The following is a 13,940-nucleotide window of genomic DNA, read 5'->3' on the forward strand; positions in this document are numbered from 1 at the left end:
CTTTTGTAGATAATCTCAATCTTAACAGCTATAGGCTTGAAGCAGAGGTTGACAGTTTTTGAAAGTCTGTCCGATATAAATGCTCGTGTTGAATTAACTAATGTGTTGTTAGTCACTGCAGTAATTTCTCCTGTCCTCATTGGCTGTTAAAAGTTCCCTGTGTGATTTTAGTCTAAAGTAATCCAAGACAAAACTACAAATCTTGTGTGCATTCCAAAAATGTTTTAATGCGTCTGTGCCAATTTTCCCCTAGTTATGTTACAATTCTGATTGTGATCCGTCACTTAAAGACGGAGAGGAAAAAGGCTACAAATCATCCTTTTCTGTTTTATATTCGATGTACTGTGTTTCTCAATCTGGCTCACTGGATATCAGAAATTGCTTGCGCAGAAAAATCTTTTAATGGCATCTTGCATCTCATGTTTTATGGTAAAAGCACTACAAAAAATAACAACATTACATTTTCATTTAATAAACTCAAGCACTGAAGTACACAAAAACTTTTTTATTTATTTATTTATTATTATTGGTAATAAAAAGTGAACAAGGGATGGTGTTTCCTGGTCTGATCCCCAATCAGCATCATGTAATACTACATATACACATCAGGGACAAACTCTGTGGCAATATATCCACTAACATTTATATAAGGGCTAAATGTTTTCCCAGCATGGATGTTTCTATATCCGTTTTTATTACTCCATAAATCAGAAAAATATAATCAACTGCCTTTACAACAGTGATTGCTAATAAAATGTTCGATAAATGAGGCTGGTGAATGATATATGAACAAACCCCAATGTTAAACACTTCACAATATAACTGAGGTCAAATCAGCCGACACAGAAATTCTACTGCACTTATATACTGATACTTATGGTAAAGGCATCCAAACCGCCCAGAAAGGGGACGGCAATGGAGTACTCGAAGTTAGAGGAAGAACCATAGACTGTACATGGGAGGAACACATCTGGGCATACGTCCTGGTTTCAAAATAAACTGTTGACATGGAGCCTATACAAACTGCATACTTGGAAAATAATTTTCCTTGGATTTAATTCACAAGAAGTATATATCATCTGTGTATTTTTTATGAATAGCATTTTGACAGTATCTATCAGATTTTACAAAATAAAAGTCACATTTTTAGTTTCATGTAGCTCATTTCTTGATACTTCAAAGTACTGTAAAAACACTTTGCTCAATAAGTTCAGAGAGAGACTGCAATACCTGTGTTCAGGACCTCTCTGACTACCTACATGCTGAATAGCAAACATTTGTACTGGATAGATTGGGAGATTTTTCAAAGTGAAGTCCAACATTTTCACTGTGGAATAGATCATTTCAGGATTTTCACTGTAGAAAATAGATCATTTCAGGATACTTCAAAGTACTGTAAAAACACTTTGCTCAATAAATTCAGAGAGAGACTGATAGTCTGCATCATGTGAATCTCAGCTCTTCCTCCCGCATAATCTCTAAACTTATCATTTCGTTTTTGTGTCTTCTTTTTTTTTTCCGACTATTGCATGAGAGAGTTTTCATGACACCAGTTATAGGAACCTGATCCCGACATTCGGATTCCACAACACTGTCCTCCAGCTTATCCAAATTTTGCAAGTATAATGTTCTTGGCAGTTTGGTGGTGAGGATATCCACCATAGCATCCCTTTCACCTACAGTCAGAGAGGTCCTGAACACAGGCATATCAGTCTCTCTCTGAACGTATTGAGCAAAGTGATTTTACAGTACTTTGAAATATTCAGAAATTATCTATTCCACAGTTGAAATATTTGACTTTAATTTGAAAAATCTCTTAATCTATGCAGCAAAAATATTTGATATTCAGTACATTGATAGTCAGAGAGGTCCTGAACACAGGCATATCAGTCTTTCTCTGAACTTATTGAGCAAAGTGTTTTTATAGTACTTTGAAATATCCTGAAATGATCTATTCCACAGTTGAAATGTTGGACTTTACTTTGAAAAATCTCTTAATCTATACAGTAAAAATGTTTGATATTCAGTATGCTGTTATACATGATTCTTTATGTTTACTTAGTATAAGGAAATTTCTTGTCTTATCTGTTGTGCCTGTGCACTTTATATGTTTCACCATGGGAGAGTGGGAAACGTCCTATCGATTCCTTTGTATGTCTTGAACATGTGAAGAAATTGACAATAAAGCTACTACTACTACTACTACTACTACTACTACTACTACTACTACTACTACTACTACTACTACTACTACTACTAGGTAGTCAGGGAGGTCCTGAACAAAGGCATATCAGTCTCACTCTGAACTTATTGAGCAACGTTTTTTTTTTTTATAGAACTTTGAAATATCCAGAAATGAACTGATTTGATGGTACAAATGTTGGACTTTACTTTGAAAATTATCTTAATCTATACAGTCAGTAAATATGTTTGATATTCAGTATATTGATAGTTTGTGAGGTCCTGAACACAGGCGTATCAGTCTCTCTCTGGAATTATTGATCAAAGTGTTTTACAGTACTTTGAAATATCCAGAAATTAGCTACTTGAAGCTAAAAATGTGTGACTTTTACTTTGTAAAATCTCTAAATATATACAGTCAAAATGCTATTCATAAAAATGACACGTGAGACGATATATACTCCAATCCATTTCCTTTTCAATTATGCATTTTGTATATGCTCCATGTGAACAGTTTATTTTGAAAAAACGCTTTGGATGCGTTTACCATAAATGTCAGTATATGCGCGCAGTAGAATCGGCTGATTTGATCACAGAGACGCGAGTGTCGGCTGGCTTGACCGCAGTACAATATAGATGAGAACAAGTTTGGTGTAAATAACTGATTCCTGTCAAAATACTCAGTTTGAGTTTATGTCCTTTACAATATAAGAACATCAACAATAACAACATTCAACAAATCATGGAGAATGTGATTTTGCCTTTCATGTCTGAAAGAGACAGTGTTCTAACTGTGCGTGTGCGCGTGGTGTGTGTGTGTATTGCGTCACTGCTGGAGGTGAACTTTGCTAGCCAGATGCTAACAGTAGCAGCAGTGGTCAGTCAGTTATTATTATGAGGTCAGACTGAACCACGGTTTAAAATCTCCGGAGAAAACCTCGATCCCAGCAGGACACGGGTTGGGTCACGTGTTCCTGGAGAACGCAGTCAGAGTAAAGTTGTTATTTCCCTGTCGCTAAGGTTGTTGCTAGCTAGCTAGCTGTGGGGGGGAGCTCTGCGTCCAGCCTGACAGGAGAAGTGTTTCCTGGAGGCAGACTGGAAGGACACATCTGCAGGTTGTCCCACTGGATATATAACATGGTGTTCATGGAGCCAGCGGGAGAGCTCATCTCCTCCATCACTTCTTAGCACACTTCCAAGTCCGGTAAGAGGAGCTAGCCATCATGCTATGTTAGCTAGCTAGTGAAGTGCGATGCTGGTTTTCATTTTAAAACAAACCACTAGAAAGGTTTTACGGTATTTAATAATCACAGACTGATCAGCCGGGTTGTCGGTGTTTGTGTGTCCCGTAGTCTACTGACAGCCTGGTGCTCCGCTGCCTCCGTCATCACAGATTCTGACAGCTAGCTGAAACTAGCATGCTCTTACCCGGCTTCTTGAGGGACGATCTCCGTTTCAATGAGTGACCCGCGGCTGCCATTTGTTTGTCCCTCCTTTAGTGACGTTGGCTAAAATCAACCAGCTTCAAAACGGCAGCAGCAGAGGAGAACCTGGACTCTTCCAGGTCGACAGCCGGCTCGAAGATGGAGTTAACCGCGGTGAGTAAGTCCAGCATCCACTCAAACCTGCTGGCTGCTGTGTGACATGGTCATACAGGTGGGTTATTACCAGGTTATTACCAGGAGCTGTGAATGAACATTAAGTTAAAGTGTGTGTATATGTGTGCGCATGTGTCATGTTATTGTCCTGCTCTTTCATTTCATGTCACAAGCAATATGACAAAGTTCCATTCTGTGAAAACATTTCAAATTGTCTCAGTGTTGACCAACCCTTGTTAAGACCAAAGGAGAAAATCAGCCTTATGACTGGTTGCTGGTGACATTTGGTTAAAACCAGAGACTGTAAATAAAGATGGACCCCACTTCCTCCCACTTTCCAGAAATGAAGCAGAAAAATATGTCGGAGAGATGTTGACATCTTGAGTCAGAGTCGTCTGGTCAGCAGTCTGGTCGAGGTGATCCACTCACTCGACCAATTGAGAGTCAGTCTCAGCTTGAAATCGTGTTGTTTCACCCAGTTTTTATAGCATCAAATAACTTATTAAAACCAAACTTACTGGAAGAGTGAGGACTTGATGTAATTTTGGTTATTTTCATAGGATATTTTGGTGTTAAGTTGCCACAGTTGTGCAAAGATAAGCCCTGTCGCCTCATAGCAAGAAGGTTGTTGGTTTGAATCCCAGTTCAGATGTGGTTTTCCCTCTTAGAAGTGCCTGTTTTCCCTGTGTCTGCGATAGTGTGACCATCAAAGGACAAGTCGCACAGATACTGTATAGATGGAGTTTGGAGTTTGGATCAGATATAACAGTGAGGAGGTGGAACCCTCTTATCACCTCACAGAGTTACATGACTGCAAGCTGGATTTATAGATGGCTACTTAACTTCTGCACAGAGACTCCTGCTAGATACACGTTCAGTGACCCATATTTAAAGCGCCACACACGCACACACTCACTCACACAGCCACTTTATGACTCATGCCGTTTGACAAAGATGTAATTTAGCAGTGAGCTTTGCGGGGTGGGGGGGGGGGAGGAGGGGTCGCTGAAATGCAGATGTGTGAGTGTGTCTCTGAAAGATAAAGATAGAAGGCCATAGAAAACGCTGGCTGGATTAAGCTTCTGCCTTGGCTGCAAAACGTTGTGGTGGGGGGGCAGGGGGGGGGAGAAGCCGGAGAAAGCCATTGTGGGTTGGCAGGAGAGGGGAGAGCGGGAGAGAGAGGGGAGAGGGAAGGTTGCGAGAGCGATGGAGGTTTATTTTGTATTATGCCATTTGTAACAGCAGCCTCACACAGAGAGGGAGTTGAAAGAGGGCAAAATGCAGGAAAAACCGGATTCTCCGAGCCGCGCCACAAGCATCCTAGGGAAGGTAGGAGTGTGTGTTCCTGAGTAATGTGTGCATTAAAGGGACGTGTGTGTGTGTGCATAGGTGACATTTGCGTCATGATTGTTTATTTAGTTTCTTATTGACGCTGTAATTGTTGTTGTCTTATATTTTGTCTTTACTCTCAAATGCAGCTAATTTTACTGTCCTGTCTGTCCACATATGTGTGTCATGCCTTCTCTGCCTGTTTGTCCATAACGTGTGTGTGTGTGTGTGTGTGTGTGTGTGTGTGTGTGTGTGTGTGTGTGTGTGTGTGTGTGTGTGTGTGTGTGTGTGTGTGTGTGTGTGTGTGTGTGTGTGTGTGTGTGTGTGTGTGTGTGTGTGTGTGTGTGTGTGTGTGTGTGTGTGTGTGTGTGTGTGTGTGTGTGTGGGGACTGTCTCGACTGTCTCTTCATATCTTCGTCATCTCCTCCGTGTAGCAACCGGGCTTCCCCTCTGTTTGCAGCTATATTTTTTGTAGTGATAGAAATGTAACACAAGCCTGTTTGATCCAGTATGTGTGTGACGTAATGTTAATTATTTCAGTGCACTCCTCTGCTGCTGTGACAGTATTTTTTTTGCAGGTATTTGTTTTTGTAATGTTTCCCTGGAGCTCAGCGATAGGTGACCAATGCAGGGAATGTTGTTGAATGGTTGGTTTTCAGGTTAACCTTTTATGACTAATGCTTGTTATTTCTCTTTGCCTCATCCCCTTCCTCCTCTTCTGTCCCCCTCATCTCTGTGTGCAAATCCAACCTCCCCTTCCTCTCCCTGTCCACTCTCTGTCAGCCATTTCTTTCCCCTGTCACTTCTCTCCTTTATGTCCTCTCTCTTTCCATCCCTCTCTGTCTCCCTCCTCCCTCCTCCCTCTGTCTGTCTGACTTCGTCCTCAGGCTCACCCGGCTCTCAAAGCCTTTATGTGTGGCTCGCTCAGTGGCACCTGCTCAACGCTGCTCTTTCAGCCTTTGGATCTGGTGAAGACACGTCTCCAGACTCTGCAGAACAATGCCAAGCCGGGGTGTGTGGACACAACATATGCAAACTAATTTTGTGTGTTTGTGTGTGTAAACATGCAAACACAACCTGTATGCTATCAGACACATGTACATCAGTATCCCTCCTGTCTTATCGTGGTTTTACTCCCTGAAGTTTCTGTGTCTGACTCACACACATTTTGATCTTTCCAAGGCATGAAACGCACACACACACACACACACACACACACACACACACACACACACACACACACACACACACACACACACACACACACACACACACACACACACACACACACACACACAGCATGGCAGAACAACATCAAAAAAATTATCTTTTTCTTGTCTTGACTGCCTCTTTTTTACATTTGCACAATTCAACGTGTTTGTGACCATTCCTTGACTCTTCCGTCTTGCAGGGCTCCAAAGGTGGGGATGTTTAGTGTTTCCATCAATATTATTAGGACGGAGAATTTCTTCAGTCTGTGGAAGGGGGTTTCACCAGTGAGTTTCTGATTTTGTTTAACACTCTCACATTTTACTACCATTTTTGGAGTTATAAATTCTATTGTTACATGTAGGCAGGAGAGAGTGAGAGCTTTTCCTCTTCACCACTTATCTGCCATTCATTCTAAATATCACAAAGCTGTGGTCCTGTCAGAATGCAGAATTTATATTTGATAGGTTATACTAATACATTTTTATGTAGATTAATTATTATCTATATTATTGTTTATTTTGCATATATCATATTTATTTATATTTAAAAAAAATGTATATCTGTTCACACTTCACATAAGCTAGACTAATTGGTAAGTCAAACAAATCTAAACATGACAATTTAAAACCTTATACAATAACAATAACAAAAATCTGATTTTTATGATAAATATTTGAAAATGTTTAAAAAAAAATCCAAAAAATTAACACTTTTATCTCTCCCTTTCAGTCATTTGTGCGCTGCATCCCGGGGGTCGGCATTTATTTTAGCACCTTCTACTCCCTGAAGCAGCACTTCTTCTTGGACCACGCACCCAACGCTGGTGAGGCTGTTCTTCTCGGCGCAGGCGCCAGAGCTGTGGCCGGCGTCAGCATGCTGCCATTCACTGTCATCAAGACACGCTTTGAGGTGAGTGGCAGGTGTTTTATTTAACAAATAGAGTCGCAGAGCCATTGTGACCTGACCTGAGATGTGTTTGTTAGATTAGTGGACTTTTCTGATCATCTCCTCCGTCATGCTCCAGTTAACGTTGTTTACATGTTAACAGAGCAGGTTACAACTAAAAGGATTTGTTGTTAATTATTTCCTTCAGCACTTTGGTCAAATCTGGTTGTACGTATATGTGTTTTATGAATAAACTTGATCTTATCTGACTTATGTTTGTGGCGCAGTTTCAGGCAATGATTAATGATTTGTCCTCATTGTCCATTTTTGAATTTGCATCCAGTTTATTATCAGTCACTTTGTCGGATGTTTAGTCTTTATTAGTCCTGGAATAATAAGCCTTCAGCAGACGCATGCTTTTAAATAGGTGACTATAATAAAAAATGTATTGATCCAAGGAAGCTCCTTTTTTGTTGGCTCACCAATATGTGCCGTGATTTTTAATTAATGTCTTTAGGCACTAATACTAAACCTTTTCTCAAGTGACTCTCCATATACAGTCTACTGGGTTAGAAAATGGAAGAGGATGTTAATGGTAGTTTTGAAAAGGATATTTTTGATGACATTTTCTCTTTAAGCTGGTTAAATTCCTTTGCAAGTACTGTATATATTGAGCAAAGCGGGAGATTAGGTAATGTCTACCTTCATCTTATTCATATGTTCTTAACATCTTGCTCATTGGCTGATATCACACTGAGTAAATGGCGATAACAAAAATTAATGAACTATGAAGAATGAATCACGAGTTAGGGACATTGTACACACTGCATGATCCTTACACTGAGCTTCTATAAATGAATGACCACCGTTTACAACTGAATAATCTGTATAAGGCTCTGTGTGCTGTAAAACGAATGGTGTGAATGAACAAGTTCCACGCTCATTGAGGTATTTATATTGTGTTTCAGAGTGGCCGCTACAACTATGTGAGTGTGGTCATGGCTCTGAGGACTGTGTATAAAACCGAGGGATTCAGGACTCTGTTCTCGGGGCTGACGGCCACGCTGCTCCGAGACGCTCCATTCTCTGGCATTTACGTCATGTTCTACAGCCAGGCCAAGAAGTCGCTGCCGCAAGGTGAGAGCCACACTGCATCAGCAAATCACAAAGATGTTCATTTTCAACGCACAAATCTTCCTTCACATGTTCATGAAGATGTGAAGCACTATTTTCTAGCTATAAGCACATGATTTAAAGGTTCAGTGTGTAGAATTTAGTGACATCTAGTGGTGAAGTTGCATGTTGCAGCTGAATACCCCTCACCTCATCCTCCCCTTCCAAACATGAGAGAGAACCTATGGTAGCCTTCAGTTGTCATAAAAAAGGTGTTTAGTTTGTCCAGTCTGGACTATAGTAAAAAACATGGCGGCCTCTGTAGAGAGGACCCGCTCCTGATGTAAATATCAAGTTTTAATTACATCATCTCAAAGCAAAATAAAGAAACTGATTTAAATGTCTAGGGTAAAGGATTTATAGATCATCAAAAATACAAACTACTGTAATAATAACTTTGCTCGTGTGCTTTCCTTTACACTTGTTTTTCTCTTCTCAGAGGTTTCATCGTCGCCCTATGCTCCGCTGGCGAACTTCAGCTGTGGAGTAGTGGCAGGTGTCATGGCGTCGCTGGTCACACAGCCTGCAGATGTGGTGAAGACCCACATTCAAGTTAGCACATCTCACTGGAGCACGGCAGATGCTATTCGCTACATCTACAAGGTGAGTGGGCGTAGAGTTGCAGGAGGCAGATTTAGCCTTACTGTATGTGCACGTCACTTGAATGTTTGAGTATGAGGCGTATGACGATGCCACAAAATCTGTATCATGCTGAACTTTCCTGCTCTGTACTCTGTACTCTTCCTCAGGAGCACGGCATGGCTGGTTTCTTTCGTGGAGCCGTGCCCAGGTCTCTGCGGCGCACTCTGATGGCTGCTATGGCTTGGACTGTCTATGAGCAGTTGATGGCTCAGATGGGTCTCAAGTCCTGAAGACCAACGGTACTGAGACCAAAAAAACAAGATTGAATATAAGTGGATCACTATTTCTATTGTCTCTATGAAGGACATGTGCAAGAGGAAAAGGTGGCCGAGCTAAAAGGATTTAAGCAGAGGAACCAGGTGGATAAAGGTCTGAAAAAAGAGTGCAAGTGCCATGTGTGTGGGCGTGTATGTATGTATGTATGTATGAGTGTCTGTGTGTGTTATTTAAATGTGAAAATGTGCCTGTTGGTGTGTGTACGTTTGTAATATTGCAATAATACACCTGACACACGCTTACATCAGTCTTGGACCGAAGTGACACTCCCTGCTGTAAAGTGAACTTATTCCTCATCTTACTATTTATGCCTGGACACCCTGAGGACCACCCACCACTCGAGATGCCCTTGGCAGAGGGCCTGTATTCCTGCTCGACAACAAAGTTGCTTTGGACAAGGTGTTTGAAGAAACTTCCAACACAAACAGGGCATTCAGCAGTCTGGTGCACGGTGCCTCTGTGGAGGTAACCAAAACAAAGCACTGCAGAGAAAGAGATGACCTCTTGTTTCTGCCATATTTATGAAACTTAAGATTTAGCAATGTTTCTCATTTGCTAATAGATCTTAATTGACAAGTGGATTTAAGGGGGAAATGTGTTTGTTCAAGGCTCAGACAATCACAAGTTCTAATACAGTTAGAATTTGCTAAGCAAATCTGCATTGACTTCAACAATCACAATAAAGCCTTTTTTTTCTCAAAACTATGATAAATTAATTTATAGTCACAATTAGGGTTGCAAAATTCCGGGAATATTAAAAGTTGGAAACTTTCCATGGGAATTAACGGGAATTAACATGAATAATTCCCGAGTTTAACTTCCCATGGAAAGTTTCCGGAAAGTTTCTGCCCCTTTGCAACCCTAGTCACAATCACATCTGCAGCTGAAATATGTTCATATATTCTATGGTACCCTGTGGAGGTTCTGACCACTAGTAGCGCTGTGGAGCAGCTTTTTATGAATTCCATTTTATTGTTTGTATTGTGAAGGAGCAACACTGCACTGAGTCACGCTGCCGTGTTCAAGCTATTCTTATAGAAAGTTTGCAGCAGTCCTATCCATCTTCAAATACAGTCTATGGTTCAAAGCCTGTTCTGTTAAAGTCAGATTTACACTATTTTGCTCTTGCAAAAGAAAAGAAGATGACAACAAAGGTGTTTACATTTTCACAAGGTTTTACTAAAGAAATGTTGTGGGAAATGCATTAAACATGTTTGTCAGACAATTGGTAACAAAAACTGAAAGAAGTAAACTCCAGAGGTCTCCTTCCATCGAAAAGAGTTTATTTTTGCTCTTTTATAAGTTCAATTATTTTCTAAAAATTTCAGATGTTGAAGTCAGTTACCTCCTGTGCATATATCCGGGACATTACACTTGCAAGTGAAGCATTGCTTAATCCTTTTGCTAATGGTTTTATAAAAATGACACAGTCGTATCCATATAGTGTTGAAGAGACATGAATCCTGTCACCTTCTTCCTTCTTTCTGGCTTCTTTCTAAATATTTGACTACAAACAGAATTACTGGTTGTAGAGAACCAAGGCCATGTTTCTAATGTTGATTGTTCGGTGTATGATTTCTTTGATGTTTATTAGTGTTGATATGAACTAAAGATAGGTTATATATTGCAAATATAAAAGTTTATAGAGACAATACCAAATGGTGGATATTTCATTGTGTGAACAAAATGGAGGCACCCAACATGGGAACGCACTGTGATATAAAAGGTAAACTTGTGAAGGAAAAAAAAAAACAATATTGGAAAAGTCTAATGGCATTAACAGGCGCAGTATATTCAGACTGTATCGTTGCTTGTCTCAAGAACAGATGTGAGGCGATGCAGTTTTTAATTTATTTTTATGTGAAAGTTAATGCAGTGTGATAGGACCGTTTTCTTAATTCCTGTGTATCTAATGCTCTACATGTGCCATACTTCTCACATTAATGTTTTACCTTGTGGATTATCCTCATCATTGCACCACTCCTCATTATCGCCTTTTTCTTGTGACAATGTCGCACATGGTTATTGTGATTGTAGATACTTGGATATTTGTTTCCTATGACTGTTTCTGAGCCTGCCTGGATTCAATAAATTTGAACCTTGTTTTTCATTTCAAAGTAATTTTGACTTTTTTGCGGAATCAAGAGGATTTAGACTTTTCCATTCAAAATGTGGGTTTGTGGCTTTGTTCCAAAATGAAGCCTGATGTGTAATTTTTACATATGTGATGTCACAAGGAACTGGATGCTATAAAAATTTAAATGTTTAAAATCCCCTTAGTAATATGCCTAACACACTCACTCAATGTTAAAGAAGAATCCTGGATCTGTCCCCTGATCCAGATCCGCACCAAAAGTTTATGGGGTTTTCCCAGACCCTTACCACAGCCTTTCACCAGGATTCGTAGAAATCTATCCAGACAGTTTGCGTAATTCTACAGACTAACAGACCAACAAATGCAGACAATCATCAACTGTCCAAGTAAGGAAATATCTTCAGTGGACACAAACCACAATAACACTGAATCACAACGACAGACAGAAATATCGTTCTATAAAAACTTCACACAAAGTCAACCTGAATCTGAAAAGCTTGGTTGTCAGGGTGAAATTTCAAACATCTCCCAATTAGCTTTGTTGCAACGAACAGGTCAGAGAGCATAACCCACTGTTACTACACACCACAAAACAGATGTGTGTAGAATCACCAAACACTCTAAAAATACAATAAGGGAATTAAAGGGAGGAAATAATTCTTCACAAATTTTTAACAACTGTTCAGCTTTGGAACGTCCAGGAGAGCTCTGCTCTTTGTTTTCTATGTTCTTATATTTCATGCATATTTATTGCACTATAACAGTGCCACAGTGGTGGGATGTAACAAAGTACATTTACTTAGTTTTTGGCAAACACGTGGTGCTCTGGGCAAGTTGTAATCTGGATGGGAAACTAAAGTGTGTTCCTATCCCACTGTTGGATGAGAATGAGAGTTTGAAGGAGACACGTGGGCATGCTGTGTTCTTTTATCTGCTTCAAAGAGGGTTTCTGCACTGTTGGTTTGATATTATTGGTCAAATGCACTTGGCAAACACTTTGTTTTACACACAGCTGCCCGATAAAAGTGTTTTCTCTGGAAACAAGGCAAAAAAAAAAAAACAGCTCACCTGGATGTCACATACATTTTCACATGATTTTTCAGTTAAACCTTTTGACCCTATCTATTCCACTACAGATTTTGCAGTTCAGTAGTTCTTAACCACACACACACACACACACACACACACACACACACACACACACACACACACACACACACACACACACACACACACACACACACACACACACACACACACACACATACACACACACGCACGCACTTTGTTCATGCCAACTGGAATCAGCTCCAATGAGACAGAAGCAGCTCTTGACACATCCCAAAATATTCTGTTTTACAGAAACTTTTAAAACTCTTTAGATCTTAATTAGTATTCAACATTGAAACAGTCTCCTCCTTATTCCAACCTCCTCTCTGAAGTTATCAGGAGCAAAAGCAGTGGCTCCTCTTGGTTTCGGGCACTTCAGATAAATATAATTTCAACTTCGTCATGTTATGTGCAGTTTGCTTCCACCACCGACTCACTGATTTTCCAATAATGTTTAGGTCAAATAAAAGCAGCCGTTTAGTTTCATGCTTCATTTTTCGAGTCATCCACTCCATTCTGTCCTCTGTCTACATTCACTCTCACTACCCTCTTTTAATTTGACCCATCATCATCATCATCATCAACATAGTTTGTTTAAACTTGTCCCAAGATGAACCTTTATATAAATGTACATTTGATATGGGTATTTGGAAAAAGATACATGTCAAAGATGGAACAACAGTAAACAAGTAGATTGAAAATGCTTGATCTACCGTGACTGCAATCAATTATCTTCAGAGGAATCAAAGTATGTGTGCGGTTTTGAGTCATAACAGATGTTAACATCTTATGTACTTAATAGAACAGTAATACTTATTATGAGATGCTTTCAGGGAACCACAACCCATGAATGAATGACATCGATCATATTCAAATCTTAAATTCGATATGAGAATGACTGTCATCAGCCGTCTCCATCATTCAGAACTCAAAAAATGTCCACCCCAGATGGGACTCGAACCCACAATCCCCGGCTTAGGAGGCCGATGCCTTATCCATTAGGCCACTGGGGCGTGTGACGTAACCTGTTCAACGATCTACCAATTTATAAAACCGATTCTAGGATATTTTTTGGTGTGTATATATATTTCGTATGAGGCAACGTGTCACCAGTGTGGAGATTATTTCTGTTTGTCTCTTGTTAGGCAGATGTTGACATTAAAACAACTTTTAAACGCGGGGCCATTTCTCTCATCGTTGCCAGGCAACAAAGAACACACCACTGTGTCAAGTGCTTCATAGACGAATCAAGCTACTTCCTGTTTATCTATTTTCCTGAAAAATAAATGTCAGGTAATAAAACTGTTGCCATGCAGTTCCTCATATTTCCTAACCGTCTGAAACGTGGTGCAGAGCTTGTTCGGAGGACACGTGTTGAGGCTCATATTAGCAAAACACCGTGAATATGAGCTTCACTATATTAGCGGGTCCTTCGCTTG

The 13,940-nt window shown here is 40.0% G+C and overlaps 1 protein-coding gene and 1 non-coding gene across 4 annotated transcripts; one reads left to right on the forward strand and one right to left on the reverse strand.

Annotated features, from left to right (window-relative positions):
• Positions 1–3,025: 3,025 nt before the first annotated feature.
• Positions 3,026–11,406, forward strand: LOC133028155 (mitochondrial glycine transporter B-like). Of its 3 annotated transcripts, XM_061095367.1 has the most exons (9): positions 3,026–3,385; positions 3,681–3,779; positions 5,022–5,108; positions 5,996–6,120; positions 6,520–6,604; positions 7,050–7,229; positions 8,174–8,342; positions 8,818–8,981; positions 9,128–11,406. In XM_061095367.1, the coding sequence occupies exons 2-9, from the start codon at positions 3,765–3,767 to the stop codon at positions 9,248–9,250; spliced, it is 948 nt and encodes a 315-aa protein (XP_060951350.1). In that variant the 5' UTR covers positions 3,026–3,385; positions 3,681–3,764; the 3' UTR covers positions 9,251–11,406. The 3 variants fall into 3 exon arrangements, with proteins under 3 accessions (XP_060951350.1, XP_060951336.1, XP_060951344.1); XM_061095353.1 differs by lacking the exon at positions 5,022–5,108; XM_061095361.1 differs by lacking the exons at positions 3,026–3,385; positions 5,022–5,108 and having other exon boundaries at positions 3,727–3,779; positions 5,892–6,120.
• A 2,035-nt stretch (positions 11,407–13,441) lies between these two features.
• Positions 13,442–13,514, reverse strand: trnar-ccu (transfer RNA arginine (anticodon CCU)). Its single transcript has one exon. It is a non-coding gene; the product is annotated as a tRNA-Arg (tRNA).
• Between the last annotated feature and the right edge of the window lie 426 nt (positions 13,515–13,940).

Source organism: Limanda limanda, chromosome 2 (genome assembly GCF_963576545.1).
Source record: "Limanda limanda chromosome 2, fLimLim1.1, whole genome shotgun sequence".
Classification (NCBI taxonomy): Eukaryota; Metazoa; Chordata; class Actinopteri; order Pleuronectiformes; family Pleuronectidae; genus Limanda; species Limanda limanda.